This window comes from Ailuropoda melanoleuca, chromosome 19, assembly GCF_002007445.2.
Source record: "Ailuropoda melanoleuca isolate Jingjing chromosome 19, ASM200744v2, whole genome shotgun sequence".
Classification (NCBI taxonomy): domain Eukaryota; kingdom Metazoa; phylum Chordata; class Mammalia; order Carnivora; family Ursidae; genus Ailuropoda; species Ailuropoda melanoleuca.
In genome coordinates this window covers 23,247,382-23,263,046 of record NC_048236.1, presented here as the reverse complement: position 1 = coordinate 23,263,046, position 15,665 = coordinate 23,247,382, and the positions used below count along the sequence as shown (strand labels likewise).

The 15,665-nt window shown below is 38.1% G+C and overlaps 2 protein-coding genes across 5 annotated transcripts in view; one reads left to right on the top strand and one right to left on the bottom strand.

Annotated features, from left to right (window-relative positions):
• The window catches only part of B3GAT2 (beta-1,3-glucuronyltransferase 2), a 67,063-nt gene extending 58,703 nt beyond the window's left edge, over positions 1-8,360 (top strand). Inside the window, exons 3-4 of the mRNA XM_034648126.1 lie at positions 7,991-8,139; positions 8,222-8,360. Of these exons, the coding sequence (XP_034504017.1) occupies positions 7,991-8,139; positions 8,222-8,308 (236 nt within the window). The 3' untranslated portion in view covers positions 8,309-8,360. The remainder of the gene's footprint in view (positions 1-7,990; positions 8,140-8,221) is intronic.
• SMAP1 (small ArfGAP 1) overlaps positions 7,947-15,665 on the bottom strand; it is a 229,245-nt gene continuing 221,526 nt past the window's right edge. For all 4 annotated transcript variants that reach the window (XM_034648123.1, XM_002925869.4, XM_034648124.1 and 1 more), the window contains 3 exons: positions 12,963-13,134; positions 11,874-12,187; positions 7,947-9,734 (listed from right to left, as the gene is read on the bottom strand). In XM_034648123.1, coding sequence (XP_034504014.1) covers positions 9,600-9,734; positions 11,874-12,187; positions 12,963-13,134 — 621 coding nt within the window. In that variant the 3' untranslated portion in view covers positions 7,947-9,599. The remainder of the gene's footprint in view (positions 9,735-11,873; positions 12,188-12,962; positions 13,135-15,665) is intronic.

Below are 15,665 nucleotides of genomic sequence, written 5' to 3'. Positions count from 1 at the left end.
CTGAGTTCTCACTTCTGGCCGGTCTTGAGACTCTGTGCAAGATTAACAGCTGATTTCTCATCAGAAACCATGGAAGCCAGAAGGCAGTATGATGACATGTTCAAAATAACAAAAGAAAAATACTGTCAACCAAGAATTCTATATCTAGCATAAGTATCCTTCAAAAATGAAGGAGAAATTAAGATATTCCTGATGAATAAATGCTAAGAAGATTTACCATTAGTAAATATGTCCTGTAAGAAGTACTGAAGGAATGTTTTAGGCTGAAATGACAGGATACCAGACAGTAACTCTAATCCACACAAACAAATAAGAGCACCAGTAAAAGTAATGGATGGATAAGTTAAGAGAGTACAATGTAAATTTTGCCTCTTTTTTCCCCTCCTCTCTGATTAAAAAGGCAACTGCATAAGGCATTAATTAGAAATTAGGGTTGAGAGATACACAATATACATGTAATTTGGTGGTAACAGCACAAAGTGGGGAAGAATAATGGAGCCTACTATGTAGGAGCAAAGTTTTTGTGTACTATTGAAATTGGTGTTGATCTGAACTCGATTGTTAGTAGTTAAGATGCTAATTGTAATCCCCAGGGCAACTGCTAAATAAGTCACTCAAAAAATATTATACAAGAAATGATAAGTGACAAAATGACACACTAACAAATATCGTTTTAATGCAAAAGAAGATGGTAGTGGAGAAATAGAAGAATGAAAAGATATTAGACATATAGGAAACAGACTGCAAACTGGCAGATATAAATCTTAATTTACCAGTAATTCCATTAAATATAAATGGATCAAACAATCCAGTCAAAAAACATATGGGCACAATGGATTAAAAACAACAACAACCAAAAAATGCCATGATCTAAGTACAGTGCTCTCTACAAGGAAAACATTTTAAATAGGTTGAAAGCAAAAGAATGTAAAAAGACCTGCCATGCAAACAGGAACCAAGAAAAGAGCTGGAGTGACTATATGAATACCAGACAAAATAGACTTTCAGAAAGAGTTGCTACTAGAGACAGAAAGATTATTTTATAATGATACAAATGTCAGTCCTTTATGAAGATGCAACAGTTGTAAAAATATATTCTTCTTACGATGGAGCCCTAAAACATATAAAGCAGAAATGACAGTACTGAAGGGAAAATACAGCTCAACAATAATAGTTGCAAATATCAACATTCCATTTTCAATAATAGAACAATTAGATAAACTAAGAAGCCTTGAAGAGTACTGTAAATCAAGGAGACCTGTGACATCTAGAGAATACTCCACTCATCAACAGAATATACATTCTTTTCAAATGCACAATTGAACATAAAGTAATTTTTATGTTAGGCCATAAAACAAGTCTTAATTTCTTGGGCCATGCTAGAATGAAAGTAGAAATCACTACCAGAGAGGAGTTTGAAATTTAAAAGTATGTGGAAATTGAACAGCATACTCATGATCACTTGGTCAAAGAAGATATCACAAGGGAAATTGGAAAATATTTTTAGATGAATGAAAATGGAAGCACAACATACTAAAACTTAGAGAGTGCAGCTAAAGCAGTACTCAGAGGAAAATTTATACTTACAAATGCCTCTATTAAAAAGAAAGTTCTGAAACCAATAACCTAACCTTTTACCGTAAGAGACTAGAATCAGAAGAGCAAACAAAATCCAAAATAAGCAGTGGAAAGAAATAAAGATTAGGGCCAAAATACATGAAATAGGTAATAGAAAAGCAGTAGAGGAAATCAGCAAAACCAAAAGTTTGTTCTTAAAAACATCAACAAAATTGACAAACTTTTTAGTTAAATTGCCCAAGGAGAAGGAGGCAAGCCTCAGATTACTAAAATCAGAAATAAAAACAGGAACATTACTACCATTTAAAAAAGACTGTAAGAGAAAACCATGAAAAATTGTATGCCAACAAATTAGATAATGTAAATGACATGGACAAATTAATGGAGGCTATTAAAACTGACTCAAGGGGCACCTGGCTGGCTCAGTTGGCAAAGCATGCAACTTTTGATCTTATGGTTGTGAGTTCAAGCTCCATGTTGCATGTAGGTGTAGAGGATTGCTTTAAAAAAAAAACTGACTCAAAAGGAAATAGAAAATCTGAATGACCTATAAAAAATAGATTGAATTAATAATCAACAAAATTTCTATAGAGAAAAGCCCAAGTCCAGATGGTTTTCCTGGTGAAGTCTAACAAACATTTAAAGAAGAGTTAAGACCAATCCTTCACAAGCATTTCCAAAAAAATAGTAAGGAGGGAACATGTTTGAAGTCATTGTATTAGGCCATTGCTATCCTGATACCAAAACCGACATCACAAAGAAAAAAAACTACAGACCAATATCCCTTATGAATATAGATGCAAATATCCCAAACAAAATTCCAGTGGAGTTAATCCAGCAACATTATAATAAAAAGGATTATATACCTTGACTAGGTGGGATTTATCCCTGTAGTGTAAGGTGGGTTCATATACAAAAGTCAGTAAATGTAATACACCGTATCAGTAGAACAAACAACAAAAGCCATATGATCAAATCAATAGATGCAGAAAAAGTATGTGACAGAATTCAACATTCTTCTATGATAAAAACAGTAGATCGATAAATGAATGGAAAAGAATATCTTTTTATCTGATACAGGGCATCTGTGAAAAAACTACCATACTTAATAGCTGAAGATGAAAGCTTTTCCCCTAAAATCATGAAAAGTATGACCGTTCTTGACAGTTGTATTCACCATTGTAGTGTAGGTTGTTGCCAGGGTAGTTAGTTGGGAAAAAGGAATAAAAGGCATCCAGGTAATAAAGGAAAAGGTAAAAGTATCTTCAGTTATCAATAGCATAATTTTTTTTTTTTAACATAGAAAATCCTCAAGAATACATATACATGCTCCATGCTGGGCATGGGGGGGTTGGTGCCTGGGTGGCTCAGTTGGTTAAGTGTCCAACTCTTGATCTCAGCATTGTGAGTTAAAGCCCTGCATTGGAGCCTCCTTAAAAAACATACATAATTATTCGTGTTAGTAAATAAATTCAAGTTTGTGGGATACAAGATCAACATAAGAAATCAATTGCATTTCTATACATTGGCAATGAACAGTCTGAAAAATGAAGCTATAAGACAATTTTATTCACAACAGTGTCAGAAATAATGAAAAAGTAATAAATTTAACAAAAGTATCAGACTTGTATAGTAGAAACTAGAAAACATTACTCAGAGAAATTAAAGAACTAAATAAGTAGGAAGACATCCCATGTTCCTGGATTAGGAGACAATGTACATGAGCCTAAGGCAGATACTTAACCAACCGAGCCACGCAGGCGCCCCTACATGTGTACATTTTAATTTGGAATTTGTTATCTTTTTTTTTTTTTTAATTTCAGGTGAGTAGAGACTGACTTTTGAAATTACCTGATACCTATTGCCAGTAGTAGAACTGGCAGTTCTTGTGTCAAGAACCCAGTATTATTTTTTTTTTTTAAGATTTTATTTATTTATTCGACAGAGATAGAGACAGCCAGCGAGAGGGGAACACAAGCAGGGGGAGTGGGAGAGGAAGAAGCAGGCTCATAGCGGAGGAGCCTGATGTGGGGCTCGATCCCAGAACGCCGGGATCACACCCTGAGCCGAAGGCAGGCGCTCAACCACTGTGCCACCCAGACGCCCCAAGAACCCAGTATTCTAATACCATTAGCCAGAGTGACTGTCAGGAAAAAAAGGCCATTATTATCTTTCTTGTGACCATACTGATTGCCAAAAACTATCCTTTGGGAATTAAAAATAGTTTTGGTTTGTAACAGCCTAGCTTGAGATTAGATTATGTGTAGTTATAAAAGAGAATATGCTAGTGGGACAAGTATATGGAGGTGAGACAAAATCGATACACAATAGAAGGAACTGATAAGCATTACTGATGCTTTTAACTATGGCTGAAGGAGGAAGAGATTTGCTGGACTGGCTTTTTCCTTTCCAGTTTATCTGGTTTTCGTTTTTTCCTTATTGTAATGACTAGGACCTCCAGTACACTGTTGAATAAAAATTGAGAGCGGACAACCTTGCTTCATTCCAGTCTTTAAGGTTTTAACACTGTCTTTTTGTAGATGCTCTTTATCAATTGAGGAAGTTCTTTGTTATCAGTTTGCTGAGTGGAGTTTTAAAAATCTTAACTTGATGTTGGATTTTGCCAAGTTCATTTTCTCCATCTATTATGTATTTTTTTTCTTTTTAAGTCTAATTTGGTGAATTATACTGATTGATTTTGAAATGCTAAATCAACATTGCAGTCTTGGAATGAACCTCACTTGGTCATGATTGAATGCCATGAATCCAACCAATTGAATCCAACAATAAATCATCTCAGGACTCTGAGATCATGACCTGAGCCGAAATCAAGAGTCGGATGCTCAACCAGGCACCCCCCAAGTACTGCTTTAGATGCATCCCACATTCTTGTTTTTGTTTTCATTCAGTTAACCACTTTTTCATTTCCCTTTTGGTTTCTTTTTAGATCCATAATTTATTTAGAATTACATTGTTTGCTGTCCAAATATTTGGAGATTTTCCAGGTATCTTCATATTATTGATTTGTTTGAATTCCATTATTCTCAGAGAAATGCTTTGTACAATTTGAGTTCTTTTAAATTTCTTGAGATTTTATTTATGTTGTGCAATGTCCCACATGTACTTGAAAGGATTATGTATTCTGTATTGTTAGATGGAGTGTCCTATAAACCTCAGGTCAAGTTGGTTAAGTCTTACATATCCTTATTGATCAAATGTTTTTTTCTATCCCCCTTTTCCACCTTTCATTCAGTTTCTGTGACTTATGTGTATGTTTTGAACATGTTTTCCTTTTGGTAGTTTCTATTGTTATGTCTTCAAGCTTACTGGTCTTTTATTCGGCAGTGTCTTATCAGCCACTAATACCAGCCAGTATATTTTTCACATCGGTGAGATCTCTTTGGGTCTTTTTTCTATCTTCTGTATCTCTCCTTAGCATGCTCCTTCTTTCCGCTACCTTTTTGGACATATGAGGTTTATTTATAATGTTTTAATGTCTTTGTATTTCTGTTGACTGATTTTTGTTCTCATTGTGGGGTTGTATTTTCCAGCATAGTTGTACATCTGGTAATTTTTGTAGCTCAGGCATTTTGAATTTTTGTTGCTAGGTACTAGAAAATGTGTTAGGTTATGTTTATATAGAGTATGTGTAACGTGAGTTTATTACATACATCCACATATATATGCACACATATGCATACATACATACATACACACACATACATAGGGCAATACAAACATACATAGGAGGCAGTATCTCCACCCTATCTCTACTTCACTTGAAGAAGTCAGGAAGACCTTTGTTCATAGTGGATAACCAGTTTTAATATGGATTTTATTTTTTATACATCTGTAGGACAGAGAATCCTACTCCCATGATTTTTACAAGGCTCCTAGTATCTGAAAAACTACTGCCAACATCTTTAAAGCTAAACTAATTTCACTAGAAAAAAGGAAAGGTACATATAATACTTGAGGCATAAATACTTGGAAATTAAGAAAACCCGAAATATCTATCTTGAGTTGGAAGCAGTGACTTAAGGAGCTGCTTTTAAAGGAAGAACCCTCTAACTCCCTCAGCTTCCTAGCAGGTCAGATGATTCCCTGAAAGGCAACGGAGAGTTTGGGCCTAGTTAGTGTGCAGTTCCTACATGCTCTGACCTCCTTCCTTTGAAGTGCTCACTGAGCAGGGGCGTGGCAAAGAAAGTGGAGAAGGTAGGAGATTGAAGAGTATCTGAATTGCCTCCCTCCTCCTTTTGTATTAGAAAAGAGAAAACCACTTGGCTACTGTGGTGAGCCACCCACTAACCTCTCTTTCCCGGGTGCTGGCCTGCCAGGTGCACCCTGTCCTCCAGCGAGGCCGGGAAAGGGCCAGCCGTCAGCTTTGCTTGCGGAAGTTGTACACGGTGCTATGTACGTTTGCTTTAAGAGCTAGAAGGATATTCTTGAACCAAGGAAAGCAAGAAAATACACTAGTAACTTGTATCTTTCAGTGGCCACCATGATGAATGTGTTAAAGACAAGGGAAAATGAAGGAAATCAAAGTGGCTTCATAGCATTTTCATACTGACTTGTCTACATCTTTGGATTTTTTTTTTTTTTAATAAGAATGGGGAAATAGTACCTAGAAGTCATGTGAAAAATATACCAGGATCTTCAGTGACTGAGAAGGGCAGGTCCTCAACTATAGAAAAAGAAGCAAGGCATTTCATGACACTAAAAGCTGAGTTCACCTATTAGAAAAGTCACTTTTTATGTGTGAATTTGAACCTTTGGTTTTTTGCTGAAGAGGTCTGTGGCTGTTTTAGCTGTCTGAGGAAGGCTTCAGACTTGTTAGCCCAGTGGTGTGAGATGCAGGTGGCCTGATTCTGCCACCGCTTTCACAGACCCTTTTCCTGTCGTCAACCCCGTTTTCCAACTGTAAATGCTGGCCAATGCCACCTGCCTTTCATAATATTTATAGTGGTATTTTTATTTATATACTGTAGTACCTTTTGAAGATTGCTTTAAGGTTAGTGGCATTTTTCAATCCGCTAACTTTACATCAGACACTGAGTTGAAAAGGTGTCACACCTCTTGCAGAGAGGAAATGGTAAGTGTCAGGATCAAGAAAGGTTAAGTGACTTGGCCAGTGTCCCAAGTATAAGGATCAGGGCAAAAACAAAAAGCTTCTAATTCCAAATTCAGTGTTCCTTCTGCTAGAATGTGCTGCCTCCCTCCAGGATTGGTGGAAGATATTGGGGCCAGTCCTCAGGCTAAGGCTTTATTTATTCTGCCTCACTCAGCATGTGATGTACCAAGTTGTGTTTGTAGGTGACTTAGTGGGAGGTTTTCCTGTAAAGGGGGCAGGGTCTAGATGTGGGACTGACCCAGTCCGGCAGGTGGAGACGTTATGAGAATGCTTGTTGTGGTCTTCTCATAACTCCCCAATTACTGCCTGGTATCATTTGGTACTTACTTTGCTAATTATACTTTTGCAAGCATAAATCAATTCAGTTAATGTAAAAGAGGACAAAATATTGCTAAGAAATGCTCCTGGAGATTGGTTCTCACAGCTTTAATTCTGGGAGGGTGTCTGACTTTCCAGTGTCAGCTTAGTCATTACGAGAAGAGGTCCAGGGCTTCAGACTTTCAAAACAACTACAAAGGTTGTACAGTTGGTTACTGAGATAGCTTGTAGACTGTTTAATCGCTAAGCCTTTAACACAGGGTTTGTTAAACTACAGATTTAAATAGTAATGATTTTTTATGACCAAACCATTGAAGGAAATTGACATTCATTTCCTTAAAAAAATGAAACCCCAAAACCAAATTTATCAAATGGACTGATACCTCCTGCATTGATTTCCAAAACCCCCACCCCTGTCAGTTTGAACCAAATTGGAAATTTAAACCAAATGATTATATATTTTTCATGTCCTAGCTGAATTCTATTCCTTAGTCTTCTAAACTCAAAGTAAATCACAGCAGTGCTGGTTCAGATAAGAGCACACATAAAAACGTTAACCAACAGGCAGGAGACCTGGGCGGGGCTCTCTCATACCCGGGGGGTAGTTCAGGTAAGTCCGTGTGCTCTTCAACTACATTTAGTTCTTGATTCCCAGAGTGTTGAATGTTGGGGTGTGATGACCTCTATGAAAGAGCAGCTGATTAGCAACGTTGTCCCCCCCCCAACCCCAGCCTCACATATACACCTTTGTCATGACACTGAATGTACTGCATTGTAATGACTGGTTTTCCTTTTGAGACTGTGATGCATGTAATGCTCCTGATTCAACTTGGTGAACCAAGACCTGACACATACTTGGCATTTAAAAAAATTTCTGATGTGTCCGAAATTTTACAGAAAAAAGAGAAGTACACCAGTATTTTATTTTAAAGTCTTTTTTTTTTTTTTTAACTTTTCACAAAGGATTTGCTGTAAGTCTTCAAGTCATCTTGTCCAATCCAAAAGCCGTATTTAAGCGTCGTGGATCCCAGCCAGGGATGCAAGAATCTGATTTTCTAAAACAGATAACAACAGTTGAAGAACTGGAACCAAAAGCAAGTAACTGCACCAAGGTATTCACTTCACTTGTGCTGCTCGACCATGTTGAGTGTCAGCGTTAAGTGTGGCTACCCAAAAGCTTTCCCTCCCCTCCAGGTTCTCGTGTGGCACACTCGGACAGAGAAGGTTAATCTAGCCAACGAGCCAAAGTACCGCCTGGACACCGTGAGAATTGAGGTATAAACGGAAGCAGCAGCTGGTGCGGTTCGCCTGGCTAGTGCACGTGGAAGAGGAGCTCGGAGGTCAGGCTGCAGAGGATTCAGGTATTGTTCGCTTTACTTCCGTACGACAGCCTATGTTGTCATCGGACAGACATCTGTTTCCACAGAGCTTGTCAGTTCACACAGCTGATGGGATGGTATCAAATGTATGTTTCTGTCTTCCTTTGTTCTGCATGTCTTCCCTACAACTAAACTGGAGGCTCTCTGTACAGTACAGCTAGTGACACTGCAGGATACCATTGTGAGTATCTTACGTACTTTTTTTTTTTCCCATTTGGCCTTATAATTGGTAGAACTGAGCAGGTTTTAGAGACAAATGGCAGGCATTTTGTCAACTAAATGTTCCCAATTCCTCACTTTGCAATGTTAAGTTTTGTAAGGTTGGTGGCAGTATACATTGTAGGAAATAAAACCCACAAAAATAAAAAGGTCTATGGATTCATCTGTTTAATATAGGGATATAACATTTTGTCAATACTAGGCACCATAAAATGTAAACACAATTACTGTCATAAACCTGGATATACCTTCAAGGATTGAAAGTGGCTTTGTTTAGTTACCCTGTTTGCATATAGTGCAGAGAAAGGTCTTCATGTTATTAGCACTATGTACATAAGAAGAGATCCAAATTACAAGAGAGGCAGATAAAATTTGACTTCTTTAAACATTCGTTAAACTAAGTTTTGTAGTAACATCCAGGTTTATCTTCCTTTCACTAACCATGTTCCCTGTTAAGCACATCATAACAACAGCACAGTGAAGTGAATGATGAAATAAAAGAATTTTGATACACTAGAAAACAGTGCTCAGTGATACATTTACATTCTATTTATATGATTAAACGTTGGATCATACAGTACCTTCCTACAGGATTACTGGCTAATTTGGGGGTGGGGTTTATACTGTTAGAGGTATTACTAACATGATAACTACTTCCCTTATATGCAGACATTAGAGCTATAATTTTATTGAGAGTAAAACTGATTATGCAAGTTGAGCAGCTTCTCAAATAATGTGGTTTATGAAATCATGGGAAATGAGCATAGCTGCCCTTGACATAAAATGGTTTTCTCAACCTGCTTTTCACATCAAATTTAATCAGTACAGACCAACACGGTCAGTCAGATAATTCTTAATATGAACAAATGGGGAAAAAGAAAAAATATATATGTACATGAATGAACAGGGGAACTAGATGCGTTTTAGCAAGGAATGTCAGGTGGTAGTTCTGGATGAAACTTGCATTGCAGTTTTCATTTCCACAGCTGTGTGCTGAGAGTCTGACCCGATGAGCTTCCAGACCATCCTGCCGTTGTGCTGGGGGGCTGGCCAAAACCCACTGTTGGGTTCGTACTACTGATACTCATGCCAGCCATTTGCTGATTCATCTGTGAAACATAAAAAGCTTATTTTAAGAGGCTTACTTCACTTTTAATTCTTGTTTCTTTAGCCGTAGACATTTTTAAGTTACCCTGTTGTTCTTAGAAGCTGCCTTTATTTGGGGTGAATTTAGATAATGAAGTTTAATAGCAATTATAAGTACTTTTCATCAATGTGAAAATTAGTGAAAGCACAGGAGTCAAAGCAGACTACCAAACAACTATTTCCCTAGAGAAAGCAAACAGCTACTATTTTCTTATTTCCTTCCACTTTTTTTGAACTCTGTCCATAAAGTGATCTCAATTATATTCTATTTATTCATTTTCAAGACTCCACTTTTTGTCCCCCAAAGAAAGATTAACCACAACTGAAAAAAAGTACCAAAGCAATCTCTGAATTTGTATCCTAGTCCACTATTTCAACTCTACCAGGATGTTGTGTTTTAATGTTGTGTTTTAACTGTAAGGACTGAGGAAATTTTAGAAAGTAAAATATTCCAAAATTATACATTGTGTATGACAACTATTCTGTCTTTATTAAAATATTAAATGGTTCTATATACTTTCTAAATATTAAAAAAGGTCATAAAGCATACCACTAAACATCTAAAATTAATTTTCATTGTATAAGATTACATGTATTTTTATTCCAGACTGGAATCATATACGTATAGAAGCATTCTAACCTTTTCCCTGTGGTACTCTCTTCTAAGACTGATGATAAGTAAAGGCAAAGCAAGACTTATCACAAACCACAGAGGAGATTCAAAATCTATGCTCGGGGTTGGAATGTATTCTTAATAAAGTTCATCTGTTATTTTGCAAAGACACTAATGTTCACCACACCGCTGACGAGGCGTAAGTGTCCAGTTCTTCACACCTACTAAAGGATGCTATAACTACCTTGCTGGAAAACAGCAGCACCCCTCAGCATGCCTGGAAGTAAGGGCCAAGGTTAACTCCTTACGGATTCATCCAGCACCTGAGCCTGAGCTGGGTGTGCTTCAGCACCTTGGCTGCACAAACGCTGTTAGACATCTGATACTTGAGGTTCCCAGAGGCTGGAGATCAAGAGTCGGACGCTTAACCCACTGAGCCACCGAGGCGCCCCCTGATAAGTCCTTTAAATAGTGACAGTAGGGGCACCTGGCTGGCTCAGTCGGTAGAGCATGTGCACATACTCTTGATCTCAGGGCTGTGAGTTCGAACCCCACGCTGGGAGTGGAGATTACTTTACTTTAAAATAGTGACAGTAAAAGCATTCATGGGATATACAGTGTTTTGGTAATGTTAATTATCACTATAGACGATTCTGAGTGGTCTCAAGGTAAAACAGCTGACCAGAACAGAAACCAAGCTCCCCCAAATGCTAGAGAAACATCAAGAACTGTAAAGGGAAGAGTTGCTGGAGCAAGAACCTAAATCTAAGGTCAGAATGGAGCACGTTTTAAAACAGAAATTGATTTGAAAGAAATTATCCTAAAATGTCAGCTCTTGGCTTTAAACTAACTTAAGTAGAAATGGGATTTTATAAGATGAGGGGATGTCTGAGACAAATATGGACTTGTCCCTAAGTAAGTAAAAAGGAAACCCAACGTTACAAAGGTTTTTAAACAAAAATATTTCTTATAAATCCAGGGCCAGTAGTCACATGACAATGAGAACAGCCTAAGGCCCTCACAAAACAGTGCTCTGAGAAGAGGAGGCTGGATATTTTTCTGATTTGTCAAAGTTACCACATAAATCCCAAAATTATTAGCGAAGGCAGGCTGGTCTAAGTGGACTATAAAAATACCCCACCAGGGAGCTGGGTTAAAAGCTTGGTGCTAATTTCATGGGGGGCAGACAGGAAGTCTCTCAAGATGCCCAAGATAATTTCTAGCTATTACAAACACAATGTTCACCAGTGTTATAATGTGAAATGAAAAAATGCTTAACATTCCTTTACAGAATATTCTAAATATAGGGTCAGTGACAGCTCATTTGTCTATGTGATGTAACTTTGTAATACCTACAGACAGTTCTCACCTCATATACAACACTACCCCTACTCAAATCTTTCTGCCAGGTTGTTAGACTTAACACCATTTAGAAAACAAATCCAGTTTCTTTGATTTTGGAGAAGTTAGAGAGTAAATGACCCCTTACCTGTGAAAGGTTCCACTGGGGCTGCTGAGCTTGCGGCAGGCCAAACTTACTCTGGGGTGCACCCATCTGTCCCACCATTCCTCCTTGGGGGCCAACCACATTTGGAGGAAGTGGCATCACACTAGTTTGTGCGTTTCCCATAAACCCATTGGGCATGGGCATGCCCACCATCATGCTTGCACTCTGTCCCATCACATTTCCGAGAAGGCCAGGAGCGGCGGGTGCAGGCACAGGCACGCCCATTGATGGAAAACCTTGAAATGCCGTCGGTGCTTGTGAGGTAAATGGCATATTTGTGGGTCCCATAAACACACCTGCATTTTAAGAACCATGAAAAGAAAATGAGAAAACAGGGCTACTGTATACAGCTGCACTCACCTATATCACAGAAAAAGGATCACCATCTTTCTGAACTACCCACAGCAAACATTTTAATTCCAGTCTGTTCCTACTGCTCACTGAGTTGGTTACTTCCAAAATGCAGTTATAAACCTGAGCACATGTAATTAGGATAAATCAATCTTACGCAACAGCTATACAGAATATCCAAACTACATAGCATGAGATTATGTGCTGTTAGTGCTGACGTGCACCACTGGGTTCCACTATCAAACACACAAGTAAGAGTTGATGGTGTCTGCCTCTCATAGAACGGGGGGTGTCCTATAACTTCAGCTCACTATTTGGAGGAAATGGGTCTAACAGATTATGTAAACAACAAATCTTACTGTGCAGTATTTCATAATTAAAAACTTTTGGAATTCATGTGATAATTCAGACTGTTTACTTACTGAAAATATCTTACTGTACACAAAGTTGTAAACTTCATGCAAATCAAAATAATTCTTTAAAAACAATCCATGTCCTGTAAGCTTGTGAAACAATATTAAGTGATATGTGAACAGCTTGTTAATTTTAAGTGAATAAAGTTTTGTGAATCCTGTAAATGCTTAAGTCTAATGCTTCATTTCAATTTTGTAGTTGCACAAATTGCAACAAAAGTACCCATTACATAGAAAAATAACACAAAGGGTATACTTCTAGTAATGTCACTACAATTCGCTGACAGCAGATTTTAAAATGAATTACCAGGAGTACTCTGCTGCTGAATGGTTCCTGTTCCGTACAAAGATAAGATGGAGTCTTTGGAGAGTTGTTTCTTTGCCACCTCTTCTGACTTTGTAGTTTGCTCAGTGAACAGATCCAGATCCCCAGATATTCCTGTGGACAGAGTGGCAGCTGCAGGTATAGAGGGTGTCCCCTGAGACAAATACCAAAACAAGCTGTCAAATTCTGCAGACTAAAACATAGTTCATCTGTTACTTAAAATCTAAATGAAATTAGAAATTAACTGTAGAAGGTAATATGGTGACATTACAGAGGATCGTTCATAAGCCCACACAAAAACAACATCTAGGAGGAAGGGACAATGTTTCCTATTTTGAATCTATAACTGTCAGAGAGGCAGATTTCATAATAAATTGCTTTTACTTGCTAAACTGAGTTTTTTTCCATCACATCCTGACCACAGTGGCTTCAACAATAGGATGTGATGGCCGTGCAAGGACCACTCCTGAGAGATGCTGGGGCATCCCCTTTGGCAACTACTATTACAAGCAACTGGTATCCCTTGGAATAAAGAACATTGCTACAATGACAGCAGGCTACAAGAGGGTCCTGCAAAGGCTGATTTTGTCTTCTTTGAAAAAAAGAAAAGGCTTTTTCAAAAGCTGCATCAAGATATTTTTATAAACCTAACCTAGATCAGTTTTAACCACAACATTAGAATGTTTCCAGTCTATCCAGAAATGAAGCACAGCAAAACTTCAACCACCTATACTCTCAACCACATCTTCAATCCCACTTTTGCACAAGGGGCAAAGGAACACAAACACAAATTAACATGTAGCTACTTAATACAAAAAAATTTCACTTAATCTATATCTGCACACAGATTAAAGTGAAGTTATAGCTGTGACTGTATAATCTCTGCAGTCATTAAATATTCAATCACATTTGTTTACATGAAATTGTTTTAGATAAGAGTTTCAAAGAATTCTACGAACACTAAAAACTGGCTAAGAGTCTTCTCAAACTATAGAATGAGGTGAGAGTAGTAGGTACAAGTAAAAGGTCATGCATATGATTTGCCTTAATTTTTTAAAAAATTCAAACATTTAACAGCTTGGCTAAAAACCCTAGCACTAAATTACAATCCAAGCATTGTATTCACAAATTCAAGCAGATCAGTATGTTGAATCCATTATGACAAATTAAGCAAGAATTTTGAGATAGAAAAGCCACTTAATTTTGCCAAAGATCTGAAATGTATAAAAAATCAGACATAATGGAATACCAAATATAACAATATGCTTGAATAGAGTATTATCTGAACTGCCAGTGATGCAACGGAGGCTCACAGAGGCTAAGAGCAAGAGCTCTGGAGCCCGCCTGCCAGGACTAGAACTCTGCTTCCACTGCTTACTAGAGAAAGCGATGTACCCTGAGATTGTCGCTTAATCGCCATTGTCTCTCTTCTCTAAACTTGGGGATAAGATTTCCTACCTTACAGAGTCGCTGGATGACCACAAGAAGTGCTCTGTGGCAGGGTTAAGCACACAGTGTTTACTGTTGTCAGGTAATGAAGCAACCATCTTGCTAATCTTTTCATCATGTTTAGTTCCTGTTCAATCTAAGAACTTGCTCAAAACCCTGAGCTCTATTCCCTGTGGAAGAGACGTAACTACAAGAAACTCCAAAATAGCTGGGAAACCTATTACAGCAGTTCCCCCCTTCCCACCCCTTCCAAGATACATTCCAAGTATCCTGTGGATGCCTGAAACCACAGAAAGTACCAAAACCTATATATACTATATATACACTATGTTTTTTCCCTATACATCCATACCTTTAATTTATAAATTAGGCGCAGTGAGATTAACAATAACGATAAAGTAGAACAGTAATAACAATATACTGTAATAAAAGTTATGTGAATGTGGTCTCTCTCAAAATACACTGTACTCACCCTTCTTGTGATGATGTGAGATGATAAAATGCCTACGTGATAAGATGAAGTGAGCTGAATGACAAGTGAGCACTGTGCCGAGTGTTAAGCTACTACTGATCACCTGGCGATACATCAGAAGGAAGATCATCTGCTTCCGAGCTGTGGGCAAGTGAAACTGCGGAAAACGAAACCACAGTCTCATCCTAGTGCAGTGTGACATGCACATGCTCGAAACACGTGCAGTTCTTCTGATGAGGGTAAAATGGAACACTACCTCAACACGGCCATAGTCTACAAAGAGCCAAACCAAACAGCATGATGAGGAAGCACTCACATGTCTATTTATTATTATTTTTTCGTGCTCCGTTTGATAGCCATACAACTCCAGGATCAAAGAAGAACGTTTGCCTGTCAATTTATACTTCAGGACGCTTCAGAATCCGTAACCAAAGATTCTCTGGCTGTCGGGATCCTAGGGCTGATCCAAGGAGAAGGCACAGCACTTGTGTAGGTCTAGATACTGTTGGTATATGCATATTATAGAGAGAAGGAAAGGGATGGCTTCTACAAGTCACCTCTGGGGACTCTGGAATGATTCCCTCTGAACCCCCAATACACATGTGCATGCTGGTTAGCTGAGTATATCTAACCTTCTTCAGAAGACTACACAGCCAAGTGATCCCAGGACCCTGAGATCATGACCTGAACCCAGGTCAGACACTTAACCGGCTGAGCCACCCAGGCGCCCGAGTGGGAAATCTTTTTTAAAAACTTTATGAATA